Below are 26,118 nucleotides of genomic sequence, written 5' to 3'. Positions count from 1 at the left end.
ATTCCATATACAGAGAAGTAGTATTTTTCACTGAAAAGAAAGCAAAAGTTTAGGGGGGATTTAGCGGTCCCCAGGATGTTTCAGAGACGAAAAGGATGCTTTGACAGGTCAGTGTAGGAAATCAATTTGTTACGCTTGTTTACACAAAGCTTCTTCCCAGCTCTAGTTTCATATTTCAGGTCTCAGCTATTCACTGACTATATAGGTGGTCTGCTAGGAGAAAAGCATTGGTCATTTTGTGAATACACAACTTTCTTTTTTGTTTCCACGTGATTGAAATAATTATAACATAATATCAATTTAGTTAAAATCAATTGGTTAAAACCATGTAAGAAAAATGGAATTAAAATGTGTAAAAACTATGTTTAGTAGAAAAAAAAATTTCATTGGTGCTTCGTGGTGCCCCCATACCTCTGATGCCCTAAGCACGTGCTTAGTGTGCTTAATGGTTAATCCGGCCTTGTGTGTGTGTGTGTATATATATATATATATATATATATATATATATATATATATATATATATATATATATATATATATATATATATATATACATAAGATAGCTGAACACAATGTTCAATGTTTTATACCCTATGCTTCAAAAACGTTTTTTGATCATTATTATATCTATGATCGAAAATAATCAATGATTGAAAATGAACATTGAGCCGTAGTATCTCAGGAAATATCTAATATGTGACCCAGGTTCAAATCAAAGCTGGGCAACATGAATTCTGCTCCTGGCTTGCACAAACAGCAGTGCTAACCTAATATATCCTCAGTGACAGACCAATCATGGGTTAGAATCTCCTTGTTGTCCGGTTAATTATAAAAAGTTTTCATGGGATTCCCCTTAATGTAACTCAAATGCAAGTTTTTTAAGTGAAAATTCCTCCACGCATACTAGTTTGTCCTAATGCTTTATCCAGGAATTCCTTGTCTTCTGGATTGTGTTCAACATTAAAAGACTACTAAATTGAACATTGATAGTTGTAAACCCAAAAATGGGTCGGCTGTTAAACGCTGGTTATAAAGGAAAGGGGAAAAAATTTAAATTTGTTTAAATTTCTTTTTAATTCACATTTTTAGCACTTTCTGGAGACTAAACGTTACTAGATGAAGCGAAACACGTTTTGAGAAGTTCAACTACACTCAGTATCATTCAGCACAGAATAATGCTTTCAATAATGCTGGCAATTGAAACAAAAAAGTGACAAAAAATTCAAAATTAAGATTTTTATATAGTTGGCATCTTTGTATGGTAAGCTACATAAAGCAAGAAAATTTTTTTCAAAAATAAATTTTATTCTATCAATTTTTTGACATTCTATTTTAGCATTCATTGCATTAACAATCGAAGGAAAATAGTTGTCAAACCACTTTTCTCGGAATCAAATGTGAAGCACTTACGTTGCTTTTTCAATTGCACGGCAAAAAATAATTCATTGTGCATGAATTGGTTGCTTAGCAATTTTCATGATTAATTAGCACTCTAGTACAGAGCATTTTTTTCTTAAATTTCAATTACGATTTGTTTTACACTAGTTTGGCTTTTTAAAACATGCTTTAAAAGCATAACTACGAACAAAATAAACGAGGAGTTTCAGATAGCTTTTGGTACACTAATTTGTAGACATCCCTCCACATTACTTTTGCTTACCAGACATAAAGATTCCAACATGATCACTAAAGAACATACCTAACTCCCAGTAATACTAGTTTTCGATTAGTGGCGGAGAAAACACATCCCTGAAGCAGAGTACATCTAGAATAACTGGCATTTCTTACATTTATAAAAATAGTAAAAAAACACACATTGGTAGAATAGAACTTAAAATACACTGGTTATCATAAATTAAGGAAAAATCACAAAAATAGCGATAACTCTTTCAAAAGTAAGCCAAACCGTGCAAAATTTGCATATGTTGTCCACTAAGAGTAGCTGAGTAAAATTGCAATATGCAAATTAGTGGCGCTGCACTCGGCTTACGTCATCTGCCTGGAGCATAAAAGTCCAAGTTTGAGAGAAAGCACACAAATTTTACTGTGATTGCGACATTGAAAATCTGAGATAGCCAATTCGTAATAATGACCTCTAGGCATCATTTGCCTGAAGAACTACGATGGAGAGCCATCGGGAGACTAGAGGCAGGGCAGAGTCAATCAGAAGTGGCCAGATGGCTAAATGTGAGTCCATCTGTGGTTCATAGACTTTGGAGGCAATTTCAAACCACAGATTCGGCATCTAGGAGGTTCAGTCAAGGACGGCCAACTGTTACGACCAGTGCCGATGACCGATATTTGACATTAAGTGCACGCAGGAATAGAACCGCTACTCCGACACATCTTAGATCCTCTCTTGCTGCAGCCACCGGAAGGTTGGTGTCAACGTCAACTGTGCGCAGAAGGCTCCACGAAGGTGGTCTGTATGCGAGACGACCAGCCATTTGCGTGCCGCTCACATCACGCCATAGGAGAGACCGTTTGCAGTGGGCCCGACAACATGTCCACTGGACGTCAGATCAATGGAGGCCTGTTCTCTTTACGGATGAGTCCAGGTTTAGTCTAGAAAGTGACAGTAGACGTTATTTGATATGGAGAGAACCTGGGACCCGTTATCATCCATCAAACATCCGTGAAAGAGATGCATACGGAAGAGGCAGTGTCTGTGTTTGGGGAGGCATATCCTTAGGAGGGCGCACATACCTCCATGTCTTTCCAAGGGGAACCGTGAATGCTCAGGTTTATCGAGACAACATCCTTGATGCTTATGTGCGCCCATATGCCGGGGCAATTGGTGATTGCTTCCTGTTACAGGACGATAATGCAAGACCACACAGAGCTCGCATTGTTGATGATTATCTTCAACAGGAAACAATTACTCGCATGGAGTGGCCAGCTCGATCCCCGGACTTGAATCCTATCGAGCACGTTTGGGATGCTCTAGGGAGGCGTGTATCTGCCATCAATCCGCCCCCTCAGACCCTTGCCACGCTTGCAACTGCTTTACAAGAGCAATGGCTCTCACTTCCTATTGAACTGATAGACCGCATAATTGAAAGCATCACACATCGCTGTTTGTGCTGTATTGCTTCTAGAGGCAATCATATTCCATATTAAAGGTACTTTTTCTATTGCAAACCGATACTTCCAATTTGTTTATTTTATACATGTGCTAATTTCTATACTACTATTAATGTCTGATAATTTCTTTTTATGTTGTTTAATACCTTACTATGTGTTGTATATTGTGGGTAAGTTTCATAAAATTCCATGTGTAATTTCTTGAGTTATCGCGATTTTTGTGAATTTTCCTTAATTTATGATAACCAGTGTAGTTTGTTTAGTATTTTTCTGGAAATTCAGAAATGCATTTCGAAAACTTAAAGTATCTGATGAAAATTGACTGAATAGATTGTATATCATTTTCATAAATATGTACAATGAAATGGAAACACAAATCATGTATTACAAAAACATTTATTAAGCAGAATTGAGTTTAATGGCAAGTAATAAATTAAATATTTTTCATTGAATTATTGATCTTCCTTAATACATTAAAATTTGATACTAAATTAGTTTGGCAATACATTAAATGACTGCTATTCTATGAGGATGCAGCTACACATATAATTTACTATTCTGAATACAATAAATTTAAAAGACATAGAAAAATTTCCTTACAAGATATATCATAAAATTTTATTTCTTGACTAGAATTTATAAGCCTTCTATAAGAACAGTACATTTTTATAGTTTAAGGAAACGAATATGCAATGGTATACACAGTAGATATAAGGAATTATTAAAAAAAAATATTTTTGCCCAACCCCTGTATATGTTAATACACGATTAACTGTTCCACTTTCCTGGCATATTGTGATCAAAACTGAATATATTTTTAAACAATTCAAAATATAGGTAAATTATTATAATTATTTAAATTATTAACAATTTATAACCAAAATAATTATTACTAGTTACAAATTTATTGCTACATTTTTTGGCAAAAGGTGTTCAAAAACACTATTTTTTGTTTGTAATGTTATTGTCGGGCTTCAAACCTTAAAAAGTTTTAAACCTCATTTATGAGTATGAGAAATCGCATAACCAAAACACTTCTAAATTTATAAAATAATTCTCTATGTATTTAAAAAAAAAATCAAAAAATGTGTCAGCATAGAAGTGTTTCCATTATTTTTTCCAACCCCTGTATATGTTATTAACTAATCAACTGTTCTATTTTCCTGACATATTGTGACCAAAAATGAACACATCTTTTCACACAATTTTGAATTCAAATTAGTAATCAAAACTGTTATAGGTATTACATTTATTAATTACATATAACTTTTATTGATAACAAAAATTAGGCATTTTTACTTAAAGTTGGCTTCTTGCCAAAATAAAAGGTATAGAACAGGAAAAAACATTTTACAGGGGATAAATGGAAGGGGAAAAAAAACAGTATTTTTGAATACTTAAGATTTTTATTTCTTTACATTCAGCTTTGGTATGGTATGTCTTAAAACACAAAGTATATATATATATATATTGAGTTGAAGCAGTTCTTTGTTCCTTATATTTAAAAAAATATATATAACTTATTATAGCGACTTGATATGAAAATTAGTGTAATATGACACTTATAACACTAGTCTTAAGAAATTTAAATGTTTTTAATAATATTTTTAAGTATTTCTGTTTGGCTTTAATCTTGCATTAGATTAACGTGCAGAATCAATAATGTATAAGTAACATTAACATAGGGGAAAAATCTAAACAATGAGCTAATTGAGCAAGACATAATTATAATAGATATATAATTAATGAGCATTTTATGCATGTGATAAGTTTCTGAAAATCGAGAGACTAGGAAAAAAACTTTTAACAAAAACAAATTTCATATAAACTTAATGCAGTAAAACTTTACACAATGGAGCAAAAATAAAAGCAAGAGTTCTCTATTGTTGAACACTTTGATTGTAGTTCATTTGTCGATAAAATAACTCTATTTTCCCTTCAAATATATTAGAAATAAGACACATTTATATGGATTTCATTTTCAAGAGGCAAATCCAGAAAATTTTATATGAATCATAATTTTAAAAATGTTAAAAGTTATGCATGCTTTTTTATTAATAAAGTAGTGAAATATTTTAAAGCCATGATAAATTTATTTCTACAAATGAGCATAAGCGCACATTAGATTATACTCTTGAATAATGAAAAAACGTGAAATAATTATTTTTTTCAAGTGAATATCAATACATAAAAACATACTTAATTTTCTTCCTTTATTGCAGGACAGTATTTGATTTAATTGGTCAAGCTTAAAGCTACATTTGATGCCAAAATAAAGAATAGGATATTTTAGATCTTATGGTTAAAGATCGTCAATGGTTAAAGATCGTAAAAGCAAATTTGTTGACACTATAAAATAAAAAAATAAAACAAATATGTTTGAAAGACTTTCCCAAAACATTTTCTGTAATTCCTAGATTCATTAAAAAAAATATATCAGGGAGGAAAAATACTAATAACCATCAGATTTTTTAACATAATTCAATTTCATCAGTACTAACTTACATCAAATCAAAATAAAAAATATTCACTAATGAAAATCACATGCTAAGAATGTTTCATATTCTCTCCAAAAAAGTAGTTTGCACAAAAAGCAGATAATTTTAAACAGTTGCAGTTTTAATTAGCTATAAAATTGTTAAAGTATAAAAAATTCTTATTGCAATAAACTTAATAACAACAAAGAAGTATGAACTTAACATCAAATACTTAAATTTTTTTAAATTTTAATCTAAGCTTCCTTAGTTTATTTAAATAACACTTATTGGAGATAATAGAAACTGGTAGTTAATGCATAAAGAAGATAATTTTAAATAGTTTCAGCTTCTCTTTTTAGCCTTCAATTTCTTATTTTTAATTTTTAAGCTGCATTGACAGTTATAAAAAAATATAGCAATTTTGCTTTTGAGAAACTCTTACAGAGTGCTTCAATTACTATTTCATATAAACAGCTATTCAGTCATGTTTCGATAAAATTCATTTTAAAGAAAAAATAAAAACAAAATTCAAACTAATTAATGAGTTTTTTTATTTTTAAATTGTGGATTAGTGTTAAAGTATAACAACCTAATTTGGATTGATAAAGGAAGAACAGATTTCTTAATTTAAAATGTTTCATTACACAAAGAATGAAAATTTTACTCCTAAACAAAAATATCACATATATTTCTCATTACAATTTAAAATTATTGATGTTCCAAATAAAATTTCTAGAAAGTAACACTATGTCTTAGATATGTTGTTAGGATTCTTTAAATTCATTACTTATGCACCACAAAATTTAGAATGACCAAGTGATTTCATTGTTCAGTGTCATAATATAAAAATATATTATTTTAGTCAAAACAAATTGAGTCACATAACATAAAATAATTCAAAAACTGAATGCTTGAGTTAGCAAAATAAACTCTAAAATTTCACAATAAAACTCTTTTGCAAAATTGACTTAGAAAATACATCAAATCAGGGATCCATAAAAATAAATCAATAAATTTCTTTGCAAAATCTAAAAACACATTTACCATAATGTGATCAGGAGAATATGTATATTACAACACAATACACAAGTCTAACACAGAAAATCACATAAATATGTGCATAGCACATAAGTAACATACATCATTTTCATGATTGTATTTAAATAAAAACAAAAATTACAATATAGCTTACAACATATACTCTGACTTCGACTAGCATGAACAACATTAGTTTCTATAGACACTTAGGCTTATGACTAATCTCCGGAATTTGGAGCAATATGTCCCCTTAGATAAACATCATCATACATGTGTCCGAAAAACTCATCATCAGCTCGATGAATTGCATAACGTACATTGCGAATAAATTCTCTTTTTGACATTTTATTTTTGATGTGAGGACTAGTCAAATCTACAGACAGCATAATTAGAGAAAAGCACAAGATATATACCATATCTGAAAAAAATTAATATAAAAATAACTTTGTTTTAGTGATTACAAATAAAATAATTTGTGGATATTAAAAAAATCTAATTAAAATGCAAAAACGTCTAATATAAAAAAAGTAAAATTCAAAATTAATTGAGAGATTTCAATCACATTAGCGCTATTTCTAAACTTTCTACAAATTTTAGATTCACTTTTTTAGTTTTTTTATATTTGGAATAAATTTTTGTTTTAAATTTTTAACGTTTTTCGGGAGGAAAACTATCAGCGACATTGTGATAATAACTGTTGCTGGGTACGGGGCCCTCTTCCCAACAATCAAGAAATTGCAGACCATGCAATGGTTAAACTCAAGAAACACAGCTCTAACATAAATGAATATTAATTCAACGACCGTGAAAGACGAATAAGATTACAAATGATTAGATGAAAAGTTAACATACTGATATTAATAGCGACACATAATTGAGACCCGTGCTGTAGCATGGGCTCTACTTCGAGAAGTATCTTACATACCAGTAGCTTTTAAAAAAACAAAGAGAGAGAGTGCGAGTTTTCTGGTTCAGTCTTGGCCTTTTAAACATCGATATTTGGCGTCATTGACTAGTTACAAGCTACTGAGCACTTGCATATATTATTGTACAAGTAGGTGAAGAGTTGAGTAGTAACTGGCTCCTCTCATAAGGAAAACATTTACTCATGAGCGTAGTTTGTTACCACTCCAGATGAGTTTCATTTGAGATTTAGTTTTACTCTTTTAGTGCCACTACCCAGTAATGCCCATACTCTAAACTGATGTTTTTTTTAGGGTTAAGTGCCATTACCCTGCTTACCCCATACTGTTTCTTAAAATTGACCATGATCTAAATGAACTTCGAATTTCAAACGGTTGTAATATTCGATACTCCGTTTTCGGCATCGAGCACACACTCATTACAAAACTGTTGCATGGGAGCTAACATTTGATATAGATCTGCCATTATTTGTAAAATGCATGTTCAGTGTTAAAAAATGACCATTAACAAGTTACCCTATTAATACAAGTGAACTTGGTATTAATAGGGTTGCAATACTTGATTCTGTTTTTAGCATGTGATGAGCATCAGGTGAAGATGCACAACAAACCTGTTTCGCTATCAGCAAAAGAAATGGATAATCACTATTCACAAGAATAAACATGACAAAATAACGAGCAATGTTTCAAAAGTAACTGAGCTTTTGAGTATAGCAAACTCAAATAGTTGAAATCTTTCATAGCATCAAAGATAAAAAAAAAACTCCAATAATGGTTAAAATTAAAACCTGAGTTGGCTTTTATAACTACATATATCATTTGTAACAGATCTAAATAAAAATTTACTGCCAAAATTCATGTTGTTACAAGAATTATTTACAGTCTAAGAAATAAACAAAAATTAAAAAATAAACAATTTTAAAAATTTAAACATTATGTGCTAAAATATGACTTATGTATCGAAGTAAAAACTTAATGATAGTTCAAGCTTCGAAATCAAACATGCAAATCTCAGAAAGTAAAATTAAAGAAGGCACATTACAATTATTTTAGTACAGTAAAAATAAGGTTTAAACTTTACATTTAAAAAGAAAGTTCTACCCAGTAGTACAGGGCGAACAATTCAGAAATTGCTACAGTTTTTATGTTTAAAAACAACTATTTTTCATTGGTACTTTTTTACACTCTTGGACAATATTATCTAGTGGCTATCTTAAAAAGCAAGGTATTGTTCTTTATGTATTTTTTCATACTAGATGCAATGAAACAAAATTCTAGTTGCAAGAATATGTAAATTTTACTTTATAACCATGGTTGAACAGCCGACCCAAATTTTGGGTTTACGACTACAAATGTTCAACTCCGTAGCCTTGTAATTTTGAAACAATCCAGAAGAGAAGGAAAACTCCTGAATCTCTGCCCCCAGAGGTATGAATTGCTTCGGGAACATGGAGGACTTTGTGACTCAACAGATTTAACATGCACCGGTCACCATATACTTACAAGGGGAGCCCTTGGCCGATGGAGATTGAACTCACCACAGTGTTTTCATCACAGAAAAAATATGGGTGAGAATTTCTCACCAGGTGAGATTTCAAAAAGTTAAGTAAGTTCTAAAAATTAAAAAAACACAAATAGACTTGAAGAAAAAACTATTTCTTTAATTATAATATATTTTTAACATCTTCTATTTTTTAAAGCATTGAATTTTTTTGCTGCATCATCATAGAAGATTTTGCCTTTACAAAGTATATTTGTCCATCCTACATTAGTGCATAAAAAATTTGAACGTCTTACATGAAGAAACCTTATCTAAGGTAAACACGTAGTTGCAGAGAAATGTGTTCTGGAAGGGGTTCCGTGGTTCGGAGGGGTAGTGTTCTGTTGTTAGAAAAGGTTCTGAACAATACTGGTAAATCGGGAAGCTGGATAACGAGGCAGATGCTGAAAATAATGAAAGATATAGGTAGAAAAGTGAAATGGATTTTATTCTAAATGGTGTAATGCGAAGCTTTTTCCAAAATGCGAGAAATTCGCGAATTTTGAAATTGATTTGTAGAATGCGCGAATTTCTTGCAGTAATAATTTTTTAATGCGAGAAAAGAAAAAAATATGCGAGATTCTTGCATTCTCGCGCTGTAGAGAAAACACTGTCACCTCCTCTTGGACATGGGCCCAGTGCCCTACCAACTAGGCTATCTCTGTCCCAGGATATGTAAATTAAAATAAAAAAGTAAATAAGCACAAGTGAAAAATTGTATTTTTGTATCTAAAAATCCTTGCAACTTATGAACTATTAATCCTATTGCTTAGTGTTTGATTTCTTTTGATTCAGTGTAAAAATATTACAAAAAAAAAACAATACTTAATTTGTCTAGATAGCAATTTCAGATGCATTAATAGGTACAAGTTAAATATTGCGCCTTTTTTAATAAAAACAAAACCATTATAACTTCTGAACTATTGGTTCTATCATCTCAATTTTAGCTACTTTGAATTAGTATAAAAAATGTATAATACCTCACTTGCCAAAACAGCCACTAGAAAGCAATGTCAAAAGTGTAGATAAATATACTTGAAAAATAGCACTTTTTATACAGTAAAATCTTTCCACTTTCTGAACTATTTGTCATATTACTTCATATTCGATCTCATTCAATTCAGTTTGAAAAAATGCATCCATAGAGAACAGAACTTAATTAGAAAATAATACTTCAGATTCTCCCCCATTTATCCCCACCCACTAAAACCAAATTTGTGAGGCTGTTTAATGTTATACCGCATATTAAAGAGAGGTTATTTTTTAGAGTCCAGTTTGGATAATTTAAGAGCTTTCCTTGCTGTACTATGTATAAATATATAAAGATATGAAATCCAAAAATTCGATTATAGAAAAACAATAATAAAAAAAATTATAGAAAAACTCAAAAAAAAATCATAATTAATAAGTTTTGGGTTCAGAAATAAAATATAAATAAATTTTCAATTTTTTCTCTGTGTCACATATTGCACACTTTAGAAATAAATGAAAACAGAACAATCTATTTTAATCTGCTAAAACAGGATTTTAATCATAAGAAAACAAAAATATAACAAACCAGTATTCAGTTGCAGATTTGGGTTACACTGACAAAAACGTGCAGAAAACTTTTCCAAAAGAAAATTCAGGTAGCTATCAAGTTGATTTGGCGCTTGGAGAGTCTCAAAAAATCTTCGAAGAGCATGGGGTAAAAATTGATTTGAAAAATTGTGCATTCCAATCAGATGGCAAAGGACATCTCTCCTATAATATAAAAAAGAAGAAAAAAAATTACAAAAAGATAGTTCTTATTTTGTAAAATATATAGATATCTTATGCACAGTTAATAAAATATAACCTTATTAGAAGGATACTTATTTGACCACATCAAATAAAGTTAGTAAGTTTTAGAATAAAGTGAGATTTCTTGAATTTTGAGCCAAACAAAAGGTTTTGGGAAATATTTTAAGTTTAAAATGTTACTGCCTGCTTTACTACAGTCAAATCTCAATTTTACAAACTTTAATAACACAAATTTTTTGAAATCATGAAAACTCCCTATTAATTTGAAAAGTTATCAACTGAAAAAAAAGCTTTTTTAAATAAAATGCATTTCTCTGTTACCCTTGATTTTAAAAAATAACTTTGATTACCCAAAATGCATCTATTCTAACTTCTAAACAATTTAAAATGTTTCCTCAAACTTCAAGTTTTAAAGACTTTTTTTTAATACTATTATAAACCATTTCTTAAGGCCCTAATAAAAAGAGATTGCCTTGCAGATTGAAAAGAAGTTGCCTGAATCATCCATTCATAAAGAAGTAGACTTATAAGACATGTCTGCACATATGAGAATAACTCACAATATTCCAAAGAACTTATTAAATTAATGAATTAAAAAGACATTTATATGTCTGAAAACAAAGTTACCGTAGACAGTAATCTTGCCACGTGTGATGATTGGGAAGAATCGGCAATTTTAAAAGAGAATAGCATCAAATGATATATTGGATGAGAAAGAGGATGAAACAGAAGAAATTCAGTAAAACTTAAAATAAAAAAGCAAAGATCTTGAGATTTTTTGAAGTAAGTTTTGTGAAGTAAATACCAGATACACAACTTTTAAAACTTCAGTATAGTTTGACTAAATTTTTAAAAATATTAAATTAAAATACTCATTTTTGATATCCTAATTATATAAAGCATGAAATTTTTAGTGTTTCCTTTCAAGTTTGTGTAAATAAAAATACATAATAGTATATAAAAAATAACTGCCTTATATTATTGCATGCATCAAGTACTAGTTAATTTTAAATCAATACATTTCAGTCACCTAAATTTATTCCACAGTTTTTTCTAAATATTTATTTCTAAAATATATTGATATTAAGCTTGAATTAAATTAGATAAGATTAATGTAAGCCGGATTTAAAAATTTATTGAATGTAAAAGTAAACTTTGATAACTTTTTGAAACTTTTCAAAAACAAAAAAGTGGTAGCACAAGTGTTTCAGAATTACAATTAATTTTGCAAAAATAAGATAGTTGTAACTATCATTAAAAATTATCTCTCTCTATATATATTAATGTTTAAATCTCAAATAAAAGAACAGTACTCTTTTAAAGGTATCAGAACAAAAACTTAGAATAAACAAATATGAACTAACACTTATTTTCATATAAAAAATTTTCTGTATAGACCTTTATATATGGCTGAGCATTAATGGAATAATAAAAAAATATATAAATTACATAAATTACTTATAGGTTAATTTTAAAACTTTTATAAATTAATATAATAATTTAATTATAATTTATATCTAGACCTAAGACCAAACAAATTTAAAATGAATTATTCAATGTATTACTGAAATAAATATATTAATAAAAATACAATCACAGACATATTAATAAAACTAAAGATTTGAGATAACTTTCTTTTTCATTTATTAAATATGAACATATACTGTAAACACATTCATTATATAATCAAGATTATTATAAGATCATTAAAAGAAACTACTTCTCCTGAGTCATGATCACAAAGAACAATATGATTTTAATGCGTTAACAATAATTTTATTAAAATGAAACTTATAACAGTTAATGTAAGCACAGATCTAAACTAAATAAAATACTATTTAAAACCTTCTCATAAAATGTTTATTGTTCTGACTTATAATTAATACTTCTTATTACCTTGAGTTTAAGTATATTCTCTTTTGTCGAACATTTAGAGTTCGTGTACAGTAAATAAAATGTGCAATTTCTTGTGGGTTATCATCAATCAGCTGATGTTTAATGAAGTAATCCATACCCTATAAAGTACAATTAAATATTATTAAAAAAAAGCTAAAATGTAAGAAATAACGATTAATTAAAAAAAATTTGCTTCCAATTGCAAATACAAAAGGAAAGAAAACACAATACAACAAGGTGAAACAAATTAACTATAAACAACAATAAAAAAAACGACCTCAACGTTTGGCAAAGGAGATTTCTGGCCACAATAATATTGGCTTGTCACTGAGATGTAGTCCACAAGTGCTCCATAGAAAAGCAGATAATTTCTCTTCATAGGTTCCATCAGGTGATATAGAGGGCATAAAGGATGAGCAAAGTTGCTTGCCCAGGCAATCATGGCTTTTCAATAATATAAATAAAACCACTGCTTTTTCCAGTGGATAATCTGGCAAGTAAGTGAGATGCTTCCAGCGTTTAGTCTTCACTCTACCCAGCAAATTCAGTTTGTGTATTTTTTCGCATGGACTGTTAACAGTATAGATTTATTAAATAGAATGACATATTTGGGTCTGTTTGTTGCAAGAGAATCGAACCTTTCTCCTTTGATAACCCTGGGGGCATTTGGAAAAGCATCAAGAACATATGCAAAAATTGTAGACCAATTTACCTTTCAAAACACTGCTCAAGAAGGTAATTCACCTATTACACCACCAGGAAGTAGGGCTACGTTGTTATATAATTTTTTCTATATTTTTTAAGAAAAACATCTTCATTACAAGCTTGATACAATCTAATCTCATTAGTAGGGTACTTATATGGCTATCTCAAACAAATTTCATAAGAATTATTTTGTACAGTTGCAAGTTCATGAAATTACTTAGTGATGTTTACTAGCATAGGTAATGTCCACTTGAAATATTGCTAAAATTACTGTTCCAACATTTATTAAGTTCGGTTCTGTTTTTAAATGAAATACAAAGAGTAACAAAATTTGAATTAACTAAAATTTTAATGAATAAACCATGCATAGTAAAAAATAATAATGAAGAAATAAAGATAAACAAGATTATATTTCAGTATTTAATAAGAAATACAAGTGTAAAACTACTGCTATTGTGAGTTTCATATTTTACTATTATAAATTATTTAGCCATTATGCTTATGATTTGTAGATTATGATCCCAATATTATAGCTTTAAGAATTTGTAAAATCATATTTGAACACTCAAAAAACTGCAATTTCTCTTCAGATGTCTCAAAAACTTTATAGAGAAGTCTCATGTATTGCTAAAATTTTGAAAATTAACCCTAATCAATTAAATGACATGTTCTTAGAAAATAAGAAACAAGAGGAAGTAAACAATTTTATTTATCTTGGAAGTGTAATTTAACAACAAAGGAACTGATGAAGATATGCTAAAAAGATTAAACAAAGCCTGAAGCAGTTAATATTAAAATTTATTGAGTTTGCAGTTTTATTTAAATTTATTGAGAATAACTCAATAAATTCCAGAAAAACAAAGATATAACAAAATCAACAAATATTAGAATTTTCAATATTAATGTTAAATATGTCTTTCTCTATAAATCTTACATATCACGTGGTTTCATAAAATTTGTAACACAGAAATCCTTAGAAAAGCAACAGAAAAAAACACTTGAACAGGAAATTAAAAAAAATGGAAATGGATTGGTCATATTTCATGAAAATCTGAAAAACTTAAAGTAAAACAAGTTTTTGATTTGAATCCTTAAGGCAATAGAAAAACAGGAAAACCTAAAAAACACTTGCTGCAATGCAATTGTAAGTAAATTAAAAACAATAGGAAAGACATGGAGAGAGGCAAAATATCTGGTCACAGATAGAGTGAGATGGATAGATATGATAAAAGCCAGCATTGCATTTTAATGATTAAAAAATAGGAAATGCATTCTATTAAGTATTAACAATATCTACAGATTTTTATCATCCCTTCAGCTTTTTTGCTAAATTTACATTCTAAAAACTTTGTATTAACTTCTTAAAACAAATTTTGAATTTTAGCTAAATTAGACTTCAAATTTAACAAAAAAATAAATAAATAAATAAATTTTTAAAAAAACTATTATTTTCAAAAAATATGCACTGCTAAAATAAAGATAATCCATAACATACTCTTGCAACCCATGACCAATTTACTACAAGTCACAATGCCAGACATTTTTAGTAAATATATACAGTGTAACATCCGATATCAAGGTCAATCGATTCAGGGTCAATTTCCCTGACACTTTTCAACAATCAAAATAAACAAATAGGTTTTCATCTTCCCCTCTCTTTTAAAAAAAAAAAGGTATTTTGACATGTTTTCTTTTTTTCTAGCTTCTAGTGATTTATGCATTGAACCCATAAATCACCAGAAAGGGGAAAAGAAGATCTACCAAGACCGTTAGTGACGCTCCCCACCTGGAATGCAGGAAAAGAGGAAGATTTGTTTTCAAAAGTGCTCAACTTGAGTCTTCTCCCCCCTTCTTCCCTATGCAGCTGGCTAGTAAAAGAGGCATTTCCTGGAACCTTTTTATTATAGTATTAGGGAAAGAAGAAGTACTGTGGAAAGAGGTAAACGCGGCAAACGTTAACGTGGAGGGGGAGCAAAATGGAAAATTTGAATAGGTCTAAAAGTATACATGTTCTTGAGAAACATTCGTTTTTCTTCCCTGGCCATGTAATATTTAAGAGGCAGGGAAAATGGGGATAATATTCTTTCTTTAGCAGATTCTTTCAGTCACACAAGAAAAAATAAAGAGAACCCGATCAGTATGCCACGCCTTTATGCTTCATTGATCGCCAATGATCAGAGAGAAAATAAGAATTTGTCACTTCCCGTCCTCAACTTGAACAATCTCCACCACCCACCCACCTTAATGAATGACGGATACTTCCGCTTCTTGCTTGAATAGTTCTAGTTAAAAAGGGTGAAAAGAGCAATTAATATTTTCATAACTGTCAAATTTTTTTCGTTTTCTATATTTTAAGCAATAATTTTTTTCTTCTAATATTTTATTTTTGATTGATTAGATATCATTCTAATACTAAAACATTGCTGCCCAAAAAATAATGTTTATTTTTTTTTCTTAGATTCAGATTGCTTATTAGATCATTTTAAGCTTTGTTTACCTTGGGGGTCTACTATATGGTAAAATCTATTATCCAGACTTCCAGAAGTTCCACCGATTCCGGATACACGACTTTCCACTGTATATAAATACTTGTCTTGTATGTTTAAAATTGCGGAAACCAATACTGATATATTTAAATGCTTATGTATTGTTATACTAACCATAAAAGCATCAGCATTGAAAGTAATTGTTCCTTCATCTAACTGCAAATACAGTTGTTGATAGGAGAAACCTTTATGCTTCTCTTTTGAATAAATAGAAGCATATCTCCATTGACTTTTACATAAACTAGAAGGAAAAAACACAATTTTTCAGAATAAGAAAAAGAATCATAAAATATATTCATTTAAAAAATTGAGCTTTATACAGTGATTTAGTCAATATCAACATTTTTCAGATTAATTTGAATAATGCTAGTTTATAAATAATTAAACAATAATTAAAATACGATAAAATTTTGAATATTAACAAAAAGTACAGAAATTGTAGCCTACAAATGACTTAAGATGTAAGTAGCACATTAATTCATGTAAACATAAAGTAATTTTTAACGAATAAATTATTTTCCATTTTATAAACTTATATTTCGCACTGAAAATAAAATATATTTTTAAATCAATATATACTGAATCAGAATAATTCAATATTTATATACAACATAAAAAATTTTATTACCAAGTATAAAATACTGAAATGAAAAATTTTTACTAAAAATTTTTAAATGACAATTAGTTTTTTTCTATACACCCATGAATACAATGTTTAAAAGATGTTCATTTCATACATGATAAAGGGATGCCAAGATTAGTTTTTATTCCAGGCACAAAATAGAAAAGACCTGTCCCTGCATTTTTAGAATAGACCTGTCCCTGTCCTTTAACTGTATTCGAAATTTGTTGCATAACTGATAAATATCAGCTAAAAGACACATTCTAAAAAGGTGATGTTTTACTCAGTCAGAAAGCACCCTCTACCAGCTTATCTTTTGCTTCGTATTGAGAAAAAAAAAATTTTAACAAGTTATAATGTCCCTTATAGTTGTGGTCATTAATTCCGTAACACCCTATACATGAAATGGTATATTAATGAATAGTGAGTAGATTAATAATATAAGCTATAAATTAAAATGATTTACCAACTGAACAGTTTCAAAATAATAAAATTTTGTTAGTAAACTGAAAGACATAAAATATTGCAGATGCTAATTATACTTGAAATTTAACATACCTTTGCCACAAAATCTGATCTTGTGCTAGTTTACCCCAAACACATGATGCTAAACATAAATCAGTGGCATTTAAGTGAGATAAAACACACAAACTTATTTCTGGAGGAAGATCAGCAAGATCAGGGAAACCTTAAAGTACATTAATGAAAACTTTTGATAAATCTGATAAATTTAAGTAAATGAAAAACAGACAAATGAAAAAAGTCGCAATGTTTTTAGTTAAGTGATAAATGAATAAAAATTTTCAGAATATGAATACAAAGGATGGATCTCAAACTAAAATAAGATTACTCTGAAGCTATTAATGCATTTTCTTACCCACATTTTCTTAATTTCATCCATTGTATTACACTAGTGTTGACTCAATAAGGAAACTATACATTTTTGGCCCAATTATCTCAAAAAATTCTGAATCAGTTATAATGAAGATGAAACATTGAAGAATACTATTTCATGAAGTAGTTAAATTTTTGTAATTTGGACTGTTTTAATAAACTAATAATACTATTTTTAAGTAGATGACCGCAAAAAATATTGCAAATCCAATAAAACGCCCTTCATCTATAACACTGAAACAACCATTAAGCTAAATCAATAATATATTAATTTTATATTAATAATTTTAAACCTAACTGATGCAAGATTTTCAAATCCATCAGTGGCACTCTGAGAAATGACCCCATGGTCAAGAGTTTCAGAGTTAGCATTATGTTTGCTTTAAATGAGAAACAACCAACAGTTCAAAGTTTTGCAATTCTCCCCTTTCTCTCAATTTCTTTCATAAATTTAAAACAATTCTTTGGTAGAACATCCAAAATATTCAAAGCAAACAATATTTAATGAAGCTACCCACTCACTATTAATTATTTTGCTTTTCTATAACATATCACTTATTTCATAGTAATTAGTCTCATAATCTAATAAAAACACTTTATTTCACTAAAATCATCTGCACTCCTTCCCTTAGTAATTTTTCGTAACTCTTGTTTTTCCTTCATAACTAGAAACATAATTCAATAGTAAAATGCTACCCGCCATTTAAAAAAAAAAAACTCTTTAATTTTACTCATAACTACAAAGTTAGGTGCATATAAACTTTGTGCTCTACAAAGAAAAAAAGCCATATTGAAATTGCTGACTAGATTATTCGTTTTATAGATTGTTATCTATTGTTAAATAAGCAATTTTAATAAAACTTTGATTTTTATTACATGAAAACACAAACACACTCCTGCTTTTTGTATGGAATATAGATTTTTTTTCCATTTTACATTTAATGATTGATCTAATGGCACTGATTTCAGTCATGCAGTGAAACAGTATAAGCAAAAGAGAATACTTAAAAGATAATTATTTTGAGGTTAAATTTTTGATTTTTATTTGGAAAAAAAAAATTGGAATTTAACTTTTGATCTTCATTCAGGGTTGCCACTCAAATCTGGAAAAAAAATTCCCTGTGTTTTCCCTTATGCACAATATATTAAAAGAAAACAACAATTACTGGGTTATTGTTGGGCGAGTTATTGTTGGGCTAACTATATTTATTAGTTTTAATTGCTGGAAAACAGCTGAACATACTTAAATAATGCTATAGTAAATGAAATACTTTAGTTTAGCAGAAATATCATGGTTAAACATCCCATAGATTACACTTTCAGTGGTCACCATTTTTTAAAAGATAAAAATAAGAAACAAAATCCCCTGTATTTTCCCAGTTTGTAAAGAATAAATCAAAATTCCCTGCATTTTCCCTGTTATTTTAGGTGATTTTTAAATTCCCCGTATTTTCCAGGTTTTCCCTGTTCTCCCTGTGGAGTGGCAATCCTGTCGAACAGTTTTGTGATCAAATGCTTTTTTTACAGAAATCTAGGGGTGCCTCATTTGTGTCAGCAGCTAAATACTTAGATATGTATGGGATTTGCATTATTAATCGTTTAATAAAAATGCAATTAACGTTAGTAAATAGGCATAATAAAATACTCTTCAACTTTTAATTCAAACAATCGAATACATAATTTTTTCTTTATCTCTAAAATTCTTCTTTTTTTTTCTGGCTTACACTGATTTTGACCAATTTGAAAGAATCTGAGCATGATGATGATCATATCCACAGAACTGTGTGTTTTCAGTTGTTGCAGCTATACTCAAAATTTTAATAGAGCTCAGTTTTAACAAGAGAAATGCTTGAGCACAAGAGTCTTTTTTTCTTCCGTTTTTGCATAGTCAACAATTATTATTTTAAGCTAATTTTTTTTAGAGAAAGCACAAATGCAAGCTGCCTGAACTGGAAAGGATAATCAAATCATTAAAAAAAATGGTTTTCAATAATAAGTTAGCTCATATAAATATGAATAGATATTTCTTAATAATTTTCCCTGTAAAAATAATCCAATTTATTACTTAAGAATTTTTTCTTTCAAACTCCAATATTTTTTAAATTTGAACACGAGTGTGAATTAAATCTTTTCGAAAAATTTGTATTTAGAAGTAATTAAGAGACTACATTTCAAAAGTAGTTTATAGTTTAAGTAGTTATAGCTACTTTTCAAAAATAAGAAGTTGTAGTTAACTACATTTTTATTGAAGTAGTTGTAGCTAGTTACAAAAAAATGTAGTTTTTCTAACCACTGGTTAATAATATTTTTGAAAAAAAAACTAAAAATTTAAATATGTTTCTTACCAACTGCAACTGAAAAACAATAATGTGTTGAGAATTTTAAAGAAATTTTCAGAATGCAAACATAGCTACTATAAAATAACAGAGTAATAAAAACAACTTCAAAATGTTTATGAATAGTACGCAAAATAAAAAAGGGGCCATCTGAAATAACTTTTGATTTAATAATCGGATCTTCAGGTTCTAGGACTTAAATTTAAATTATTTGAAGGGGTGACAAATAATACACAAATTTATTAGTGCAGAAGATATTTTAAGTTACAAAATCACAAAACATACTTTCTTTGAATAAATGTATCCTTTTTTTCCAACGGATTTGGATTTCTGACCCCCAAAATATAAGGGTTAACCACAATCAGGAAAATATGGTCTTAATAGTTTGGTTAGAAAAGCTGTCCAAATTTTGGACCTCTTAATGTAATTTTACTTTTAGTGTATTTCCCCATATCTCAAGAACTTCGTAAACGAATTGTAAAATTTTTGCACCGAATTATAAAATTCGTTTAACCAAAGATAATATATAAAATATAAATTTCAGTAAATAGTTATTATTTTTTATTACTTTATTTCATAACAGTTGAACAAAAATTTAATTGTACAGTATACAATTTTTAACAACATTTTAAAGAGTGTAATTTTAAATGGCAAAATATAAATTTTGAGCGAAATCAGTCAAATAATACCTGAGAAATCGAACTTAAAAATATAACTTTTTCAAAATTTGATTTCTTAGGAACTATTCAATATTTTATCATTTAAAATTGCAATCTTTAAAACAATGTAAAATATTGTATAACTTACAACTGTTCACGACAAAAATAATAGATATTCAATGAAAGTTATATTTTGCCTTTTTTGGAAATGAGTTTTATAACTGCGTGCAAAAATTTTCAATTCTCTTTTAACACTCTCAAGATAACACGAAATAAGCAAAAAGTAAAATTAACTTTAAGTGGTCCAAAATTGGGACCACTGACCAAACTGTTGAGACCGTATTTCCCATATTGCGACAACCCATTATATCTTGGGGGTCTGAAACCGTCAAAAAAAGATATTTTTATTAAGAAAAAGTATGTTTTTGTGTCTAATTTTGAAATTTAAAATATCATCTGCAGTAATTAATTAGCATATTTAAGGTCATTCCTTCAAACAATTAAGATTGTGTCCTAAAATGTGAAGAACGAATCATAAGATCAAAAGTTTAGGGTGGTGCATTCTTCATTTTGCCTACTGAACATATGCAGGGTGATTCAATACAGTGGTTACAAACTTGAATAAAAGGCACAGCTGACTCGAGTTTTTTTGTTATTAGGTTAACCACTATAGGCTTATGCATCCATGGAATGCAAATACAAGTTAGTTTCTCCATAAAAGTTCTCTCTGAAGTTTGTAGTAACTTTTGAATTAGGAATTTTCTTTTCTTCATGATTAGATAGAGGAAAATGTCTATTGTATTACTTTAAATTCAATGAGTGGATAAGCAGTTTATTAGCTTTAATAAAATACAATTTTGGTGTTTAGATATAAAAACTATATAAAGATAACAGCAAAAATTTTAGTAATGTAATTAACTATTCTTTTTGGAATAACTATTTGGCCAAACCTTAATTATGACTAAAAATACACAAGTAATCTCATAGAAAACTACTTTTATAAAGAGTCTAATAAGGTTAGCAGCAATGTATAATGAAAGACACTTATCAATTTTGGTTTATTTATATTTTAACATTTTTAAATCTGGGCACCACAAAGTTACTGAATGATTTGAAGACACTGTAACACAGGCAAAAAACACAGTAATTTTTTAATACTTGTACAGTGCACACAAAAAAAAAATGCCCTGAATAACTTTAGATCTAATGCTCAGATTTTCATGTACTAGGACTCAAACTGAATGGTTCATGGAGGTGATTTCAAATACGCTAATTAGTTCCTGCAGACGATATTTTAAGATAAGAAATCAAACACAAAAACGTACTTTCTCTGAATAAACATACCTTACCCTCAAAATATAGAACATAGCTCCAATCTAGGAAATACAGTCCCAAAAAATTGGTCATGAGAGCAGTCCAAAATTTAGGCCCCTAATGTTCATTTTGCTTTTTACGTATTTTGCAATATCTCGAGAATTTTATAAACAAATTGAAAAATTTTTGTACACAATTATAAAGTATTTTTCATTATTATATTTAGTAATAGTTGGAAGAATTTTCAATTACAAGGTATACAATTTTTTCATCATTTTAAAGAATGTAATTTTATAAGTCAATTTTAAATGACTTTCTTAAAATTTGATTTCTCAGAATAAAATTTGACCAGTTTTGCTCAAATTTTGTACTTTGCCATATAAAATTACATTTTTAAAAATGATGTAAAAAATTGTGCACCTTATAATTCAAATAAAAATTATTAATAAATAATAATAAATTATTAAAAATTACTTTTGCATGGAGTTAGCTACAGATAAAAAAAATTTATAGTTGCGTGCAAAACTTTTTCACTTCACTTAAAAAGTTCTTGCGGTACAGCAAGATAGGCAAAAGTGAAATTACCATTAGAGGGTCCAAACTTTGAACCGCTCTCTTGACCAAACTATTGGGACTTTATTTCCCAGACTGTTGCTATGTCTTATATTTTGAGAGTCAGGAATCTAAAGGGGAAAAAAAATGTTTGCTTATTTAGAGAAAGCATGTTTTTGTGTCTTATTTCATAACTTAAAATAACATCAGTGCAAATTAATTACACATATTTGAGGTCACCCCCAGGAACCATTAAGTTTGAGACCTAATACGAGAAAATATGATAGTTACAACAAATTGTTATTTAGGGTGTTCCATTTTTTTTCCGTAATTTCACAAATGAATTGATAAAAATGTAATTGTTTTATATACCTATAGAACAGTTGCCAGCATTCATGTCATTTTCATGTTCTTTAAGTTTTTTCAATACCTGGCCCATTTCAGTTCAGTTGCTTAACTCAAAACAGTGTTTGAAACTAAAAAGCAAAATAATATAACATGAAGTAAAAAAATTTCCAAATGACTGCAAGAATAATAACAGAGAAAATTATAAAGCATTCAACTTCAAGAATTATGCTTCAATTATTAACCCTTTGCAAAATTATTTTGTAAAGACTCAATACAGAGCAACCACATGGGTAAAATATACAATTAAACCCCAGGATAATGATTTGAACTGAAATCGTAAAAATTAAGAGGATAAATCACAATTTTACTCATCATTTAAAAAAAAAAACAATGATGTAACAAATAATAATAATAAAATAAATTCATTCTAGATAGCATTATTGCATGCATTTACTAATTGTGCCGAACTTTTATTTTAAAAAAAATGCAATTACAGAACAAATATGCAGAATTATTTATTTTATATCATTAGCATTTTAAATTAAAATATTGTTTTCTTTTCCCAGGTCTTAAGTTTTTTTTAATTAGAAGTATAAATGATAATGTCACATTTTAGAGCTTAACAGAGATAGGATAGCAGTATTAACATTTTGAAACAAGTAAATTTGGTTTATTGAGCATAGCATATAAATCTAAAATTAATATTGAGTTTAACTGAGGTGGGGAAAAATGCATCATTAAATAAAAAGAATGTAACAGAAAAACAACAAAGGAATTTTTAAACAAGTCTATGACCAAAACAATTTACTCCTGCAAAAATAAAGTCTAAAAAACGTTTGAATTATATTTAGATAAACATGCATTTTAAATATGAAAAAAGAAATATGCCAACAATATTGGGCAGAATTAAACAAAATTCCTACTTTAAATAAAACTTTATTTTCCATCACGTATATAAACATAATATCATCAACAATATATAACTTCCTTCGAATAAAATTTTTTACCCAGCTTGCCTTTTGATCTTGATCCCATAGAAAAGAGGAGAAAAGGGTCTTTTAGACCGATTTCTTTGCAAATCCACATGGTTTTTTAATCGTTATTTTTGCAGTTATCTATCATATTTTGGCTATTTCTACATGGTTTTTGAATTCCACAATTTCTACAATGATGTTATTAAGACAGAGAATTATAAATTTGATCTATTACTTTTTGACATACTTAATTCACCTCAATTTAAAAAACATCCATGTTGTTAAACAGTCAATTTTTTCTACAGTTTTTGACAATTTTTTTGTCAATTTTCAAGTGATTTTATAAATCCGGATAATTTTAATAAATATATTATTAAGACGTAGGAATTTTGTATTTCAAAAATTATTTTTTGATTCAATTGATTTTTGAAGATTCCATCATAAATCCAGCCTATTTTCCAATTGTTTTTTTTTTTTCAGACATTTCCTATTGATTTTTCTTAATTCCAATACTTCTAATTAATATGATATTATTCTGACATGGGAATTTCAAATTGTAAAAGATCAGCTCAATGCGCTTGCTTTTTCTGTAATTCCATGCTGTTATACCAGCGTTTATCAATCACTTCAACTTGCCTTTCGAGCTCTAATATCTTCAATAGGATGTTAATATGATAAATGAATTTACTTTAGTCATCAGTTTTTGACACGCTTGATTCGATAAAGGGAAAAAAACACATAACTTTTTACAAAATAAGCGCATTATATTTAGGTGAAAAAAATAAAAATTGCTAAACTAATTTAAAACAGTAAAATATATTTTTACCCTCAAATTCAGGGATGAATTTGACCAAAATGCGCACTTTTCACTTAGCGATTTGCAAGTTGTTTTTACTTATTAGAGTTTTAGAGCATCTTGGTGCAATTGTTAAATACTGTATTTTTGAGAAAAAGGGGACAGAATTTTTGTTTTAGAGGAGTTTGGTGCAATTGCGTTGCTTCATGTTGAATAACACTTCGAAGTCAGCAGTGATTTAAAGATAATATTCTGTGTAACACTATTTTTTAATATAATTTCTAATGTATAAGGAGTTATAAGAGTTAAAAAAGTTAAGGAGTTATAAAAGTTAATCAATTTCCCTTTTTCTTGCAACAAATGAATAATTAATTACTTAGTAATAAAAATTTACATTTGTATAATTATTTTTCTTACAATGTTTAATTAATGTTAAATAACATTAAAAAATACTTGATAATATTTCCAGCAATTTCACAAGAAAAAGATTTAAATAAAAAAATCAAATATTTTAGACAAAAAAAAAGGCTTTTTATTTCTTTTTGAAATATGGAACAACGAAATTTCAATTGATCTCTTGCAAAATTTTGCAACTGGCAAAATTCGTAGGTCTACTCAGGCCACTAAAGATATTTTAAGAAATACTTTTATCTTCATGCAAAATTATTAATAAAACAATTATTGAAAAGAAAAGATAAATAAATTTTAACAACATTTTAAGTACTATATAAACATAAGCATAAAGCCTTGTCCTACATACAATTGACTTAATAAATATTAAGTTTTAAGTAGATAAAAATTAAGAATCCTGAAGACATTTAGGGGACCTGGTTCACCATACACTAATATTCTTGTTGCCCCAACGCACATAAACAATTCAAAAGCTATGGCAGCTTAAATTACAAAATAAATTAAAAATAAAACATATAAATTTGTACCTAGTTATTAACTCAAACTTTAAACAAAAATTGAAATTTGACGCAGATATTTATCTCTAGCAAATTAATAGACGGAACAACAAAATTAATATAATAAATAATAAAAAAAAATTTAAAAAATAATAAGATCAAAGTAATACAAAGGAAAACAATCAAAATTACTAAACGAAATTAATAATAAAACAAATCACATATCGATTACAAAAATACTTATTGGCAAGTTAATAATACACTCTGCATTAGATACCATGATCAAACTCAGTAAACTCTTTCAAACGTCAAATTTCAGAAACAGCTAAAGAATTCAACATGCTTCATCACTTTTTGAGCATCAAAGTATTCACGTAATTATTGATGATTTCATTTGTGCAAGTTAATTTTCTCTTACGCCACTCATAACATAAACAAACAGGTTATAGTCTGTTTATTTATTTAGATTGTTTCCGGCTGCCTATATCTGTCCAAAGCAAAAACTTGTTTAAATTGTTAAAGAACCACTTTTGTAAATTTTCAGTTAGAGTGCACAATAAACAGCTGAGAAATTCTACGTGAGCTATTAGCCATCGAAATGGGCTACAGGTGGCGTAAAGCAGAACTCTCTACCTATGGCAACACTTCGCATACTTTCCACATTAGCGTGTGGAGAGTCATTGAGCAGATTTTTGTAGATTTTCGCCTAAGATTAATAGGAAGT

At 28.5% G+C, this 26,118-nt stretch overlaps 1 protein-coding gene across 1 annotated transcript; it reads right to left on the bottom strand.

Moving 5' to 3' along the window:
* Positions 1 to 3,464: 3,464 nt before the first annotated feature.
* LOC107448949 (F-box only protein 8) lies at positions 3,465 to 26,065 on the bottom strand. Its single transcript, XM_016064323.4, has 7 exons — positions 25,672 to 26,065; positions 22,741 to 22,844; positions 17,172 to 17,301; positions 16,106 to 16,232; positions 12,741 to 12,859; positions 10,621 to 10,805; positions 3,465 to 7,017 (listed from the first exon to the last, which is right to left on the bottom strand). Exons 2-7 carry the CDS (start codon positions 22,805 to 22,807, stop codon positions 6,818 to 6,820), a joined length of 828 nt encoding a protein of 275 aa, XP_015919809.1. The 5' UTR covers positions 22,808 to 22,844; positions 25,672 to 26,065; the 3' UTR covers positions 3,465 to 6,817.
* Between the last annotated feature and the right edge of the window lie 53 nt (positions 26,066 to 26,118).

Source organism: Parasteatoda tepidariorum, chromosome 11, assembly GCF_982258835.1.
Source record: "Parasteatoda tepidariorum strain Cologne lab strain chromosome 11, Ptep-v5.0, whole genome shotgun sequence".
Classification (NCBI taxonomy): Eukaryota; Metazoa; Arthropoda; class Arachnida; order Araneae; family Theridiidae; genus Parasteatoda; species Parasteatoda tepidariorum.
Note: the sequence above shows the minus strand (reverse complement) of the source record. Positions and strands in the feature narration are given on the sequence as shown.